The 16,130-nt window shown below is 41.0% G+C and overlaps 1 protein-coding gene across 50 annotated transcripts in view; it reads right to left on the minus strand.

Annotated features, from left to right (window-relative positions):
- LOC105230773 (twitchin) overlaps nucleotides 1-16,130 on the minus strand; it is a 152,963-nt gene that overhangs the window by 33,889 nt on the left and 102,944 nt on the right. For 49 of the 50 annotated variants that reach the window (XM_049459936.1, XM_049459935.1, XM_049459933.1 and 46 more), the window contains 7 exons: nucleotides 14,490-15,253; nucleotides 14,292-14,427; nucleotides 13,211-14,101; nucleotides 10,447-13,119; nucleotides 10,105-10,386; nucleotides 9,731-10,030; nucleotides 177-9,644 (listed from right to left, as the gene is read on the minus strand). In XM_049459936.1, the coding sequence (XP_049315893.1) occupies nucleotides 177-9,644; nucleotides 9,731-10,030; nucleotides 10,105-10,386; nucleotides 10,447-13,119; nucleotides 13,211-14,101; nucleotides 14,292-14,427; nucleotides 14,490-15,253 (14,514 nt within the window). The remainder of the gene's footprint in view (nucleotides 1-176; nucleotides 9,645-9,730; nucleotides 10,031-10,104; nucleotides 10,387-10,446; nucleotides 13,120-13,210; nucleotides 14,102-14,291; nucleotides 14,428-14,489; nucleotides 15,254-16,130) is intronic. The other variant, XM_049459949.1, reaches the window with a different exon arrangement.

Below are 16,130 nucleotides of genomic sequence, written 5' to 3' on the forward strand. Positions count from 1 at the left end.
AATGTAAAATAACTTTGCTTTGAATGTACATTTAAGATTTTTTAAAAATAAATAAGGTATGGAAAATATTTCACATTTTCTTTTAAATAAAAGAGCACACGAAATAAGCTGTGAGCCACTGTACGTATAAAAGTCAGCGCTTTAAAAAATTAAAGCATAAATAAGTAATAACTTACTCATAATAGCCAATGCAGCGCGTGTTGATTTAGCCCCAGCCTTATTGACAGCACGACAAACATATTCGTCTGCATCCTCACCAAAGACATCTGTGATACTGAGGAAATAGTTGTCGCCTTCTGCATACATATGATAGCGTGCACCATTAGTAATTTCCCGTGCCCCCTTGTACCATGTTATAACTGGGCGTGGTAGGCCAGTAATGGTGCACATAAATTGAGCATTGTGATTTTGTATGCACGTAGCATCGCCGAGTGGCTTAACAATAATTGGTGGAGTAGCTGCCTGTGGATCTATTACTTTAATTGCGGATGAATTAGAGGACTCCTTCGACAACCCAGTTTCATTTTGTGCGAAAACTCGGAATTCATATTGACGGCCTTCAATTAGATTTGAACAGTTTATTTGATTGGTAAGGCAAATTGTAATGTTAACGTGTTGCCATGTGCTGCTTCCAACTTCGCGCTTATCAACCCAATAGCCTTGTACATGAGCACCACCATCGGTCTCCGGCTTCGTCCATTCTAAATGCACAAAATCGCCACCAACTTCTGTTATGGTTGGCTTTCCTGGTGGCGATGGTGGGTCAATGGGCGCTTTTGCTCGAACCGGATTCAAACCCTCTAATGGCGGTCCCAAACCATTATCATTAACTGCCATGACACGGAAGATGTAGTCTTGATTTTCAATTAGTCCCTGAACATTAAAGGATAAGTCTTTGCAAAAACTGGATACAGTAATCCAGTGCGGTGAAGTGACATCCTTACGTTCAACTACATAGTGTGTTATACGTAGGCCTCCATTGTGGGATGGAGGACGCCATGATAACGTGCAAGAATGTTTATTGATATGAGATACACCCATGGGACCGACGGGAGTAGAAGGTAATCCAGTAATACGTACATCGAACTGACCTGTGGCAGTTCCTGATTCATTTTCAAATTTAATTTGATAAAGTCCAGCATCAGTTTTTACAATATCACGAATGAAGATTGTAACATAATCATCGAATACAGTGCATTTAATATGTGGTTCATCTTTTTCCAAAATTGCCTCGTTGTTTCTATTAAGACTGATATTCATTGGCTGATCACCATTATAAAAAATCTTGATTTTCGTATTATCACCTTCAGTGAGCAGCAGTTCGTTTGGACAACGTGTGATAACTGGGGGAGAACCAATCTTTAAATGTCCAGTTGTATGTACGAAGCCAAGAGAATTAAATGCTTCGCAGGTGTAGTCACCATCTTCGCCGGATTGTACATTAGAAATGTGTAAACGGAATATACCATCTTTACTTTCAGATACAATTCGTCCTCCAATTTTAATTTCTTTACCATTTCGTAACCATCTGGCATTTGGTAGAGGCTTTCCTGAGGCCTCGCATTCCATTGTGAAATCTTTACCACATGGCGCAATACGATCTTGTAAACGAGTAACCCATTCTGGTTTTACACCACCAATCACTTCGCATACCTTAATGGGCATAGTACAGGTGCTCGGTTCGGACCGACCAGCCGCATTCACTGCGAAAATACGGAATTCATAATCACCCATTTCAATTAAATTAAGCACTGTATATTCAGTGTCCATGACGTTGTAGTCGTTACATTTCACCCAAACTGCACCGCCAATATCGCGACGTTCAATAATATACCCTGTAATACGCGAACCACCGTCGCTAGTTGGTCTTTCCCATTTGAGATCAACATAGTTTTTACCGACCTTCGTAACCTGAGGTGTACCTGGAGGAGAGGGCACCGTAAATCTACCCTTTAATTTAAATTTGGTAGAGGGTGGTGATGGCTTACTAAAACCAGCCGCATTCTTAGCTTTTATACGAAATTCATATTCGCAACCATTTGTGAGATTATAAAGTTGATACTTTGTATCTTTAATTAAATATTCATAAGTATTCCATGACGAATCATTGACAATATCCCGGTATTCAATTTGATAACCCTGGATACGTGACCCACCGTCACTAGATGGACGAGCCCATATAAGTGTAACATTGCCAGAGTCCCAATCAATTACTTTCGGCTGACCTGGTGCATCTGGCACTGTGAATTGATATTTTGCCACCACCGGATCGTCTAATTCCAGAGGATCAGAAAGTCCATATTGATTTTCAGCACGTACACGGAAATGGTATTTACGATTTGGTTCTAAACCCATAACATCGTAATGAGAATTACGAATAAAACTACTAACCTTTGTCCAGGTTCCACTATTATCCAACTTTTCGACAACGTAATTGGTTATAGGCGATCCACCATCGTCTAATGGTGTCTTCCAGGCCAATGTACAAGTGTCTGGCGTTATATCAAAAACTGATAACGGACCTTGTGGTGGACTAGGTTTATCAACCACTGTGACATGGCAAGATGCTGTATCAGAACCGTTATTATTATTTAGGATAATAGAATATGACCCAGTCTCCAAACGTTTTGCAGATTTGTTACAATAAATGGAACTGTAATCAGATGTAGTAAAACGTATTCGCTCATCTTGGATGACTTCTTGGCCATTTATTGTCCATGTAGGTGTAGCACGTGGATTCGCGGTGTATGGTACAGTAATGCAGAATTCTTCACCAGCGATAACTGTCATATCTCTAATCGATAAATCTGACGTTATCTTCGGTGCAAGTGGTGGCCGACGACAATAGATGGGGTCACTAGAAGCGCTGTATGGCGATTGTCCAGCTGCATTAACAGCAGAAATGCGGAATTCATACTCTCCATTCTCAATCAGATTTGGTATTCTGCAAGTTAAATCTGGGCAATGTGCGTGTATTGCTTTAGTCCATTTTTCTTCGCTTATTAAACGTTTTTCAATAATATAGCCAGTAATAGGCGAACCGCCATCGTGTCTCGGTTTAGCCCAAGTTATTGTAATACTATCTTCACTTGAGTCAATGCCTTGGGGTATGCCAGGTGCATTCGGCACATCGAATGGATGACGAGCTCGAATGGGTTCTGAAGTTGTAGCCGGTTCGGATATGCCATATTTATTTTCGGCGTAAGCGCGGAAGTCATAGTCTTTACCTAGATTCAAATTACGTATACGTAAAAATGGTACAGTGCAGTAACTATTTACTTTCGTCCATGTGTTTGACGATTTTTCTTTTCTTTCAATGATATAATTGGTGATGGGAGAGCCACCACCATCTTTAGGTGGAGTCCAATAAAGTGTTAAAGCATCGCCTGCAAACTCATCTGCACATAGATTTGTTGGAGGTTGTGGCCGATCTAATACTTTTACATTAATTGTAGCCGTGTCAAAACCTGAAGGATTTTTTAGTTGCAATCTATATTGTCCGGAATCATCCCGTTTGGAGTTTTTAACAACGAACGATGCAGCATCGTCGGTCAAATGGTGGAATATTCGGCGACCATCATCTTCTATAAGTATGTCGTTTGAATACCAATGTGCGGTGGGCTTAGGGAAGCCAATGTACGGAACGTGAATACAGAAATCGTCTCCAGCTCGGCAAATAATGTCTCGTACACGTCCAAGATCCATACGTGGTTTATTTGGTTGTTCTTCAACAGCAATTAGCTGGGATGGCTTGGATGGATCGGAACGTCCGACATCATTTTCAGCAAATACACGAAATGAGTATGAGTCGCCTTCCTTTAAACTAGGTACATGATAAACTGTTTCACTGATTGGGAGGTCATTGACCGGCAACCAGTCCTTTGAATCCTTGGGTCGTACTTGTAAGTAGTAGCCTTTGATTTTCGATTTACCATCGAACCGTGGTGGCCTCCATGAAAGTGTGACACCATCTTTAGTGATGCGATCTGCTTTTGGTGGCTCAGGGGCGTCAGGTTTATAACGTTGTAGTTGAGCAGTCATTGGTTCAGTTGGTTTCGACGGTTTTCCAGGACCTGCTGCATTTACAGCTGTGACTCGGAACTCATAACGATTACCTTCACGTAAGTCTTGTACTGTATAACTAGTATTTGGTGTGGGGTAATTGTTACATTTAATCCATTCGCCCCCCCGTTCTCTTCTTTCTACAATATATCCAGTAATTGGCTTACCGCCACAAGAATCTGGTGGCTGCCAATCCAAACTTGCCGAACTTGGAGTATAGGCTGCCACGCGCAGATTCTTGGGTGCTTCTGGCGGATCAAACGGAGATTTTGCCAAGACAGACTTGCCATCTAATGGCTCAGAAATTCCATAAATATTTTCAGCCATGACACGAAAAACATACTTTTTACCTTCAATCAAATTTTTAACCGTATAATTAGTCTTCGGACAATAACCAGTCACTGGACGCCAATTGTCTACGCCAAATTCACTGAATTCAATAGTATACCCAGTGATTTCACTACCGCCATTATCTTCCGGTGGATTCCATTCTAAACTAATGTGATCTGGGGCAATTTCCGTGTAATTTAGTGGTCCTTTAGGTGGACTTGGTTTGTCAACGACTATGAGTACAATGTCTGCGGAATCCTTTCCGAATTCATTTTCAGCAATCACTGTATACATACCGGAATCCTGCCTGGTAGAATCATCAATACGAAAGATAGTGCGTTCCGAGTTAGTGTTATAAGAAATTTTGTTTGTTTCCTGCACCGTAAGGTTACCTCGTTTCCATTCGATTGTTGGCGTAGGTGCTCCTGATATGGGTATATTAAGATTAACAGGTTCCCCAGCTCGGATTTTAATCTTTCGACCAACAAGATCACCGAGATGTAATCTTGGTTTTTCACGCATAGGACGTGCGCTGAATGTAATTGAGTGTTCCGATGGCTTTCCACTGCCTGCTGCATTTACAGCCGATACACGATATTGATATTTGTGATCAGGACTTACCCGTTCGTCAGTATATTCCGTATTAGGTACTGGCTCAGCATTAATACGAACCCAACGACCAGTTGTCAAGTCGCGACGTTCAATATCATAACCTAAAATAGCTGAACCACCATTACTAATTGGTGGCTTCCACTTGAATGTAATATGAGTTTTTTCACTGTCGGAAAGTTCTGGCTTACTTGGTATACCAGGGACTGTATATTGATTTTTGGCTATTACAGGTCCATCACTATTTAGAGGATCGGAACGTCCTTGTAAGTTTTCAGCCAAGACGCGAAACTCATATTTGGTGCCCTCTAGTAGACGAGGTACAAGAGCATGATTATATTTTGCATTGACATAATTCAAAGCAGGCACCCAACCACCACCATGAGTTAGATCACGTTTTTCAATGACATAGGATGAAATTTCTGAACCTCCATTATCATTTGGTGGTTTCCATGATATAGTTACTGAATTAGCTGTAACCTCTTCATATTCCAAGGGACCTATTGGTGGTCCTGGTCGATCCAAAACGACTAACTGAAAGCTTCCTTCATCGATTCCCGAGTCATTACGAATTAGTAAATGGTATGCACCTGAGTTGTTACGTTGACAATTTACAATATGTACAACAGTGTGATGACCAACGGACGTAATGGTTGAGCGCTCATTGGAGATTAAGGAAATATTGTTTTGATTCCAAATAACTTCTGGTACAGGTTCTCCAACAAAGTCAATATCAATGTGAAGTATAAGACCAGCTTTTATTCTAATATCTTGAAGTGGGGTTATGATCTTGGGTGCGAGATAACGAGCTTTTGCTATAACAAGGTCTGATGATTCTGAGGGTTCTGACTGTCCTGCTTTATTAACTGCTATAACGCGGAATTCGTATTCCTGCTTTTCTGTTAAACCAAGTACAGAGGCAGATGTCTTGTCTGGTGGCACATGCTGCGTGTTTACCCAGTAAGGGCTTCCTTTTTCTTTCTTTTGAATAATATACTCTGTTAGCGGTACACCTCCGTCTGACTGCGGTGGTGTCCATAACAGGTCAACGTGATTGCGATCCCAATCTGTGACCAGTGGACGTCCAGGAGCATCCGGTTCATCGAATTCGTTTTTAGCTATAATACTCTGAGGAATTTCCAAAGGATCTGATTCGCCAATGGCATTTACTGCTTTAACGCGGAATATATATTCCTTTCGGTGTGTTAAGCGTGTTACTTCATGTACTGGATGTGTACTCATACCTGCATCTGACCATGTACCACGCGAAAGGTCCATTTTTTCAATAACATAATGTAAAATTGGTGATCCGCCATCATCTTTCGGTACACCCCATGACATGTGGCAACCTCCTTTGGTTATGTTAGTTACATGCAGTGGACCAATTGGTGGACTTGGACGGTCTAAAACAGTTGCATGCGCGGATGCTTCAAATATTCCGTGCTCATTTTTTAAAGATAAGGTGTAAACACCTTCATCTATCCTCAGAGCGGAAGAAATTTGAAATGTCAATTCGTTTTGGAATATACTCATATCGAGGCCCGATTTTGGCTGAATTTCAACACCATTAAATGACCATTTTACAGTTGGCTTTGGAGAAGCTTCAATGGGCAGTGTCCAACCCAGGCATTTACCTGTATGAACAGTTATATCTTCCAAAAGCGTTTTGTCGAAGTATGGTGCCAAAAAACGAGGTTTGCATGTTACTAATGATGATGGATCGGATGGGTCGCTACGACCTGCTTTATTTACAGCAATTACACGAAATTCATATTCACCTTTTTCGGACAGGTCAGGTATCAAAATTTTAGTTTCACTGGATGGTAAATCAACGGCCTTTTCCCATTGTCCAAATTTTGGCCGTATTTCAACAATGTACCCCGTAATCGGAGACCCGCCATCACGTTTTGGAGCACACCATTTAAGCTCAACAAAGTCTTTACCCCAATCCGACGGTTGTGGTTGTCCCGGTTTATCAGGACGTGAAAATGGATCTTTAGCAGTAATAGACTGTGTGGTTGCCAGTGGCGAAGACTCACCTTGCTTATTTACAGCGCGCACGCGGAAATTATAGTCATGATCCTCAATTAAATTATCAGCGCGGACTTGATTATCCGTAGTTTCACCTACTGGTATCCAACGCAATGTTGTAGCATCCATTTTTTCTATAACGTAATGGCTAATTTCAGAACCGCCGTCATCTTTAGGTGGTCGCCAGCTTAACGTAATCGAATTTTTGGTTATATCTTGTGAACGCAATGGTCCTTCGGGGGGTGAAGGTACGTCCAATACTTTTACTTTAACTGTTGCTCGATCGGTACCATTGATATTGCGAGCAGTTAGTGTATAAGTGCCAGTATCGACACGCTTCGAGTCAACTACTCTAATCTTTGTTCGATATTCTTCATTAATAATTTTTACACGATCACTATTGACAACCACGTTTCCTTCGTGGAACCATTCTTTACTAGGAACAGGCTCTCCTGTTACTGGTACATCAAATTCAAACGCTTGTCCGGCACGTACTTTAATGTCTAACATGTGATTACGGTCAATATTAGGAGGGACATTTTTGCTTCGTGCTAGATGTGATGTTGTTGGGTCACTAGGTTCACTTTTGCCTGCCTTATTAACTGCAAGTATGCGGAAATCATATTTAACACCTTCAGTCAGATTGGGCACATGCCCAATGCAAACGTCATCTGATATATTTGCGACTTCTTCCCAATTGGGCGAACACTTATCACGTTTCTCAATAATATATCCTGATATTGGTGTGCCACCATCACTTTCCGGCCTTGACCATTCCAAATCAACAAAGTCTTTATCATAGTCTTTAACGATAGGTGTACCTGGTTTAGATGGTTCGTCGTAAGGATTCTTTGCTTCTGTAGAGTGGGGTGTAGTTAGAGGTTCTGAAATTCCCTGTCGATTTTTGGCACGCACCCGGAACTTATATTTATGTCCAGATGTCAAACCTGATACATCAAATTGAGTTTTTGGTCCATCGGTTTCACCAGCAGGTGTCCAACGACCTGTGTTTTCATCAAGCTTTTCAATAACGTAAGAGTCAATTGGTTGACCGCCATCATCATCCGGCGGATTCCATTTAAGTGTACAATCTTTAGCATGAACATTATTGACTTTCAGAGGGCCGTTCGGTGGAGATGGCTTATCGATTACGATAACCTTAACTTCTGCAGAATCTTCCCCAGATGGATTTTCTGCATGTATTGTGAAAATACCAGACTCTGCACGAGTTGCATTGGAAACTTTTAATTTGCTCCTGTATTCAATGTGTGTCACTTTGATATTGTCCTTTGAAGTTACTTCACGTTTTTTATGCCACCACTTGGTTTGTGGAGCAGGCTCGCCTGATACCTTCACATCAAATGTGAACGGTTGACCAGCTTTTATGCGCACTTCATTTAGATTTGTACGATCAATTAAAGGTGCCTTGTTACGGGGTTTTGCTATAACTCGTACAGTAGCATCAGATGGTTCACCAATGCCCCCCGCGCTTACAGCAGATACACGGAACTCATACGGTTGTCCCTCAATTAAGTCAGGTACAGACGCTTTGCATTGATCCGACGGAACCTCAGCTGCTTTCTCCCATTGCCCATATTTATCCTTCTTTTCAATGATATATCCTGTAATTGGAGAACCTCCATCAACTAATGGTGGAATCCAAGCTAAATCAACATGATCCTTATCCCAGTCAGTAGCGCGAAGATCTTGTGGCTTTCCTGGTTGGTCGAAAGGATTTTTGGCTATTATGGACTCATCGCTTATTAATGGGGCTGATTCACCTTCAGCATTTACAGCCGAAATACGAAATTTGTATTCGCCGCCTGTTTCCAGTCCAGTAACATTTGCTTGCGGCTCATTAGAACGGCACACCGGTATCCAACAACCAGTTTTTGGATCAAGCTTATCAACCTGGAAATATTCAATGGGTGTGCCACCATCATCAGCAGGACGCTTCCATTTGAGATGGCAACCGTCTTTGTGAACTTCAGAAATTTGCAATGGGCCCTTTGGTGGGCTAGGTTTGTCTGTTATAACGACATTTATTTGAACACTATCTTTACCGGAGCTGTTGGTAGCTTTTACAACATATTCACCGGAATCTCCACGGGTTGCTGGCCTAACGACAATTTTTGTATAATAATCCGGATTCTCAATTGTAACGGCGTTACCAGATTGCAAAGGACAGTTGTTAAAGCGCCATTCAACTTTAGGTGCTGGTTCACCTGTAATAACAGCGTCGAATTTCAGTAGAGCGCCAGCAGAAATAGTAACGTCACGTAAATTTCGCCGATCAATTTTCGGAGGAAGAAAACGAGGTTTAGCAAGGAACGTTCTACTAGAGTCAGATGCTTCCGAAGGGCCTGCTTTATTTACGGCCACAACTCTAAATTGGTACTCATTGCCTTCAACTAAGCCATGAATGATGGCGGTGGGTTTAGGATCACTTGTTTCTAAAGCTTTTTCCCATATTGGACTATATTTATCTTTCATTTCGACTATGTATCCGGTTATTGGAGAACCACCATCAGAAGCTGGTTCTTGCCAAGCTAATTCAACCTTGTTTGCTGTCCAATCTTTTGGCTCCGGTGCACCTGGCTGTGATGGTGTTACTAGAAATAAACCAATATTAATAAACTCGTACTTAATATAGAAGTGGATGGATCTATGGATATATTAAAGTTGAAAAAAATCTTACCAAAAGGATCCTTCGCAATGATGGATCCAAATGTTTCTAATGGTTCTGATTCTCCTTCTTTGTTCAAAGCTTTTACTCGGAATTTATACTCATGCCCAGGAATCAAACCATCAACTTCAAATTCAGGTCCTTCAGCGTTACCTACCAGCAACCAAATGCCAGTATCAGGATCAAACTTTTCCACCAAATATCCTTCAATAGGTTCACCACCATCATCTTTAGGCTTATTCCATTTAAGCTTGCAACCCTCCTTATGTATATTTGAAACATTGAGCGGGCCTTCAGGTTTACCAGGTTTAGCTAATCATTTAATTTAAACAAAAACCAATTGATTAAATGTTAAATTACTTATTATCCTGAGGAAATTGATGTACCTATTATATTGACCTGAAATTCAACTTCATCTTGTCCATATTTATTTGTTGCAACAATTTTGTATAGGCCAGTATCTTTACGTTCAGGAGACTCGTTAAAATATTTTGTACTCTCAGGTATGTTTTCAATGCGTCTACTGGATGTGGATATTATAGATTTGCCGGATTGGAACCACGTAACATCGGGTGCAGGTTCGCCCGCAACCTGTATGTCTAAGTAGATTCGTTCTCCGGCTTTTACATTATAGGTATGAATATGGCGACGGTCAATTTTTGGAGCCACTGTAAAAAAATGGAAAAATATAATGTTTGTTATCGTGCAAATTTAGTAAAATAACGTACGTTTCCTTGGTTTTGTAATTACAGACTTGCTTGCATCAGACGGCTCTCCAGCGCCAGCTTTGTTTATGGCTTTTACGCGGAATTCATATTCATAATTTTCGTCAAGATTTGGTACAGTACCTTTACACTCGTCAATTCCTGGTGCGGCTGGTATTTCTGCTGCTTTAATCCAACGATTTGTACCTTTCTCACGTTTTTCAATAATATAACCTGTAATTGGTGAACCACCATCATTTAATGGTGACCTCCATACCAAATCTACACGATCATTATCCCAATCAACAGCTTCAGGTGTTCCTGGTTTACCAGGTTCATCGAATGGGTTCTTTGCTATAACTGAATGTTCACCATCTAACGGTTCTGACTCGCCCTCTGTATTTACTGCCACTACACGGAATTTATATTCATGTCCCGCTTCTAAATTAATGAGCTCGGCGAAAGGTTCTTTAACGCGTGCAGCTGGTAACCAACGCCCGCTATCCATATCCATTTTCTCAACCACATAGTACTCTATTGGTAGACCACCGTTATCTAATGGTGGATTCCATTTCAATTGACAACCTTCTTTGTGTACATCTTGAACCCGCAAGGGTCCCTCTGGTTTATCAGGTTTATCCAAAACTATGATTTCAAACGTGGCCTCATCATGACCTGAATCGTTTTCTGCTTTGATTGTATATTTTCCAGTATTTTTACGCTTTGTAATAGGTATAGAAAACTTGGTACGATAATGCTCCAAATCGATATTTATATCACCGGTTTGATCTTCCATGCGAGTTTTATTATGGAACCAAGTTTTAGTTGCTGGAGGCTCTCCTGATACTTTGATATCGAGACGCACATGCTGTCCAGCTTTGATTATTATATCTTTTATATTTGTTCTATCTATTTTAGGCGGCGAAAAACGATCCTTTGCCATCAACTGATCTGACGATTCAGAAGGCTTACTATGTCCGGCTTTGTTTACAGCTTTTACACGGAACTGGTATTTCGTACCTTCGATTAAATCATTAACTCGTGCTTTACAATCGGGTGTACTAGTTTCAAAAACTTTCTGCCATTTTCCAGTGTTATTATCTTTTTTTTCTATAATGTAACCGATAATCGGCGCCCCGCCGTCATTTTGTGGGGGACGCCAAGATAAATCAGCATGGCTAGCCGACCAATCAGATATTTGTGGTTTCCCTGGAGCATCAGCAGCATCGTATGGGTTTTTAGCCGTGATTGATGTTTCGGTAACCAAAGGTTCTGAATCACCTTCTGCATTAACTGCTTTAACTCGGAACATGTATTGTTTACCTTCGACCAATCCTCTAATCTCGGCTTCTGGTAACTTAGTTGTGCATACTGGTACCCAGCGTCCTGTTTCAGTATCCATGCGTTCAACAACATAGTGCTCAATTGGTTCTCCTCCATCATCTTCGGGTTTGTCCCATTTCAAATGAACTGATTCGGCTGTTACATCAGAAACAGCAAGCGGACCTTTGGGTTTACCCGGCTTGCATAGTACTTCCAGTTCCACGTTAACAGTATCAGTGCCAGAATCATTTTCAGCTGTCACAATATATATACCTTTATCTGCACGCTTAACTTTTGGCATAATAAATGTAGTTTTATAATCTTCATTTTCAATTTTAATGCGATCATTTGTTTTGAGCACTTGGCCATTATATGTCCAGGTCACTTTAGCGGGTGGTTCGGCTTTTACAGCTGCTTCCATGTGTAACAGTTGGCCGCTGCGCAGTACTTTCTTTTGTAAAGTCTTACGATCAATATGTGGTTTAAGAAAACGCGGTTTGGCAACAACTGATTTTGAAATATCGCTGGGTTCACTAGGTCCAGCTTTATTAACTGCCACAATACGGAATTCATATTCATGACCTTCTTCTACGTTAGTAACAGTACCTTTTGTATGATCTCTCGGTACAATAGCAGCGTCAACCCATCCACGTCCAGATTTGTCATGCATTTGAATAATATACTTTTGAATTGGTGCACCTCCATCAGTTTGTGGTGGGTCCCACGCTAAATCGATAAAATCCTTATCCCAGTTAGTTGGTTCTGGTCGACCAGGTTTATCTGGTTCATCAAATGGATTCTTCGCTATAATTGGTTTCTCAGTTTCCAAAGGTTCCGATTCACCCTCCTTATTAATAGCCTTTACTCGGAATTTATATGGTTTGCCTTCTTGCAGACCTATTATTTTGGCTTCAGGCTCAGTGCTTTTACCACATGGCAACCATTGCCCCGTATGTGGATCCAGTTTTTCAATTTCATAATATTCGATTGGAGCACCACCATCATCTAAAGGCTTTTCCCATTTCAATTTGCAACCATGCTTATTAATGTCGTTAACTTGTAGCGGACCTTTTGGTTTACCCGGTTTACCCAAAACAGTAATATCTAACTCAGCAACATCTTCGCCAACTTCATTTGTGGCTTTTATAACATATTTTCCACTTTGTGGCCGTTTAGCACGCATTACAAAGAATTTGGTATTATAGTCAACACTATCAAGCTTAATACCTTCTGCTTCGGATACCAATGGTTGCTCGCCAAAGAACCATTCAATTTTCGGCACAGGTTCACCTTTAACAGCAATATCTAAACTTATGGATAGACCAACTTTTACTATAACTGGTTTTAAATTTGTACGATCAATATGCGGCTTTACTGAAAAAATGAAGATTTCAAAAATATCGCAAAGTAAAAGGACTTTTTAGATTTTAATAGTAGTAATTAATATTTATTATGTATTACTTACGGAAGCGTGGCTTGGCTGTATGCCAATTAGTTTGCTCAGATGGCTCAGAAGTGCCGGCTTTATTTATGGCGCGTACTCGGAATTTATATTGCTGTCCTTCTTCTAGTTTCTTAACTGTGGCCTTACATATTGGGCCATCAACTTCCGCGGCTTTGATAAACTCCCCAGAATCTTTATCCATCATTTCAATTACATAGCCGGTTATTGAAACACCTCCATCGCGAATTGGCGGCTCCCATTTTAGTTTAACATGATGTTCATCCCAGTCTTCTAACTCTGGTAAACCAGGTGGTGCGGATACATCAAACGGGTTCTTTGCCACTATTACATTCTCAGTTTCTAAAGGCTCTGATTCGCCTTCCTCGTTGACCGCCCTAACACGGAACTGATACCGATGATTAGGCTGAAGACCTTTAATTTCATGCTCTGTCTTTTCAGGATCTACAGAGCCTGCTGGCAGCCATCGACCAACTGCTGTGTCCATTTTTTCAATCACATAACTAGTCAGTGGTATGCCACCATCATCTTTTGGTTTCCTCCATTTCAGTTTGCAACCTTCTTTACGTATATCCAATGTTTCTAGCGGCCCTTCAGGTTTTGAGGGTTTGTCCAGCACAATCACTTCGACTTCTGCCTCATCGACGCCATTTATATTTTCAGCTTTTAATTTATAAATTCCGGTTTGGCCACGTGTTGTATACAGTATCGTCAGTTTCGTATTGTATTCCTCATTTTCCAAACGCACTTGGTTGTCGCTGTATAGCTCTTTCTCCTTGAATATCCATCTAAGTGTTGGTGCTGGTTCACCTTTTACATCAACATCAAATTTAACTGTTTGACCTGCTCGCACTTTTACAGGCTTCATTTTATCGCGGTTGATATGCGGTATCACTAATAATCATTAAACGTTTGTTAATAAATTTCAATTAATAGTACATATAGATTTCAACAAAAAAGCTTTGCTTAGCAATTAATATTTCCTGAAAAACAGTAGTTTAAATATTGTTAATTATTGAAAAAGCAAGAAGCATTTTATAGCCGTGGGATGTGGTAGACGTGAAACGGTATTGATTTTCCTTACAATTTCTTGGCTTAGCTATGTGAGGTTCCGTCGCAGCACTAGGTTCACCAGAGCCGGCTTTATTTACAGCACGCACACGGAATTGATAGACATTGCCTTCAATAAGACCATCAACGGTTGTCTCTGGATTAGGTGTCTGGAGAAATAAAAATTCCGATCATAAATATTTTCGTACAACTTAAAAATCTTTATACTCACGTTTGTTACTAACACCTCATCCCAAATAGCCGAATATTTGTCTTTCTTTTCAATTACATAACCTATGATTGGCGCACCTCCATTGTCATTAGGAGGTTCCCATTTTAATTTAACCATATGTTCATTATAATCATCAACCTTTGGCGCACTCGGTTTACCAGCAGTGGTGTAAGGATCTTTGGCAACAATACTACCCTCACTTTCAAGTGGTTCTGATTCTCCTTCTTCATTAATAGCTTTGACCCGAAATTGATATTCATGGCCCTCTTGAAGGCCTTTGACGTCGATTTCGGTATCACTGCCGGAGGTGCGCCCAACAGGTACCCATCGCCCTTGTTTCTTGTCAAACTTCTCAACTTGATAGGCTGTAACTGGCTTGCCTCCATCATCTTCTGGTTTCTTCCACTTCAGCTTACAACTATCTTTCGTTATATCTTTAATTTCAAGCGGCCCTTTTGGCTTAGCTGGCGGTCCTAGAATATTGACTTCAACATCGGCTTCATCCTCACCGTGCTCGTTGACAGCATGTATTTTGTAGGTACCGGTGTGCTTGCGTTCCGTTTCAATAATTGAGATTTTAGTATTATGCGGCATGTTTTTAATCTCATAATTCGAAGGCAACGTCTCAGTATTTAACTCTTTGTCATTTTGATACCAATTAATGATTGGTGCGGGTTCTCCTCGTACATTGATATCATATTTAATTGGCTTACCAGCACGTATTAAGAGTGGCTTCAGATTTGTACGATCGATTCTCGGTTTAACTAATAAACATATATAAATAGTAAATTGGTCATATTTTCATGCACAGTATAGTCTACTACAGGATTCCGTCCACGCTCTGCTGTGGCTAAGGTATACATTAATTATAAACTATTTAATATAGTAAAATTGTATTCATGAATAAAATCGTAAACGTTATTCCGGAGGATGGAGTCATGTGTAGAAGTTCACGCAAGTGAGGAAAGTTCTCTGATCGCCATTCACTTGGGAGTGGCCAGAAACGATTCTTTTACATATGACTCAAGCAGCTCACGACTTCCGGTGTTTGACCAAGTATCCTCTGGGTAGCCTAAGAACATCCGTTTGAAGGCGAGCTAAAGTGAGAAGGCGAAATATCCCCTACTTACAGTGGCCATATAAAGGAGCGCAAGTTTGGTGTTGGATTCGTGGTGGGAGAGAGACTCCGTCGCCGAGAACTATCATTCACTCCGGAGAATGAACGTCTAGCCACAATCCTCACCAAAGCGAGGTTCTTCAACATATCGCTGATTTGCGCCCACTCCCCGACGGAAGGGAAGGACGATGTGACCAAAGATGCCTTTTATGAGTGCTTGGAGCGTACCTATGAGAGATGCCCCCGCCACGATGTCAAAATCGTGCTTGGCGACTTTAACGCCAGGGTGGGCAAAGAAGGTATCTTTGGCACTACGGTCAGTAAATTCAACCTCCACAAGGAAACATCCCCAAATGGGTTGAGGTGGATCGACTTCGCCGGGGCCCGAAATATGGTTATCTGTAGTACTAGATTCCAGCATAAGAAGATACATCAAGCTACCTGGCTGTCTCCGGATCGAAAAACCACCAACCAGATCGATCATGTTGTGAAAGACGGAAGACACGTCTCCAGTGTTTTAGATG

The sequence above is a fragment of the Bactrocera dorsalis genome, chromosome 6 (genome assembly GCF_023373825.1).
Source record: "Bactrocera dorsalis isolate Fly_Bdor chromosome 6, ASM2337382v1, whole genome shotgun sequence".
Classification (NCBI taxonomy): domain Eukaryota; kingdom Metazoa; phylum Arthropoda; class Insecta; order Diptera; family Tephritidae; genus Bactrocera; species Bactrocera dorsalis.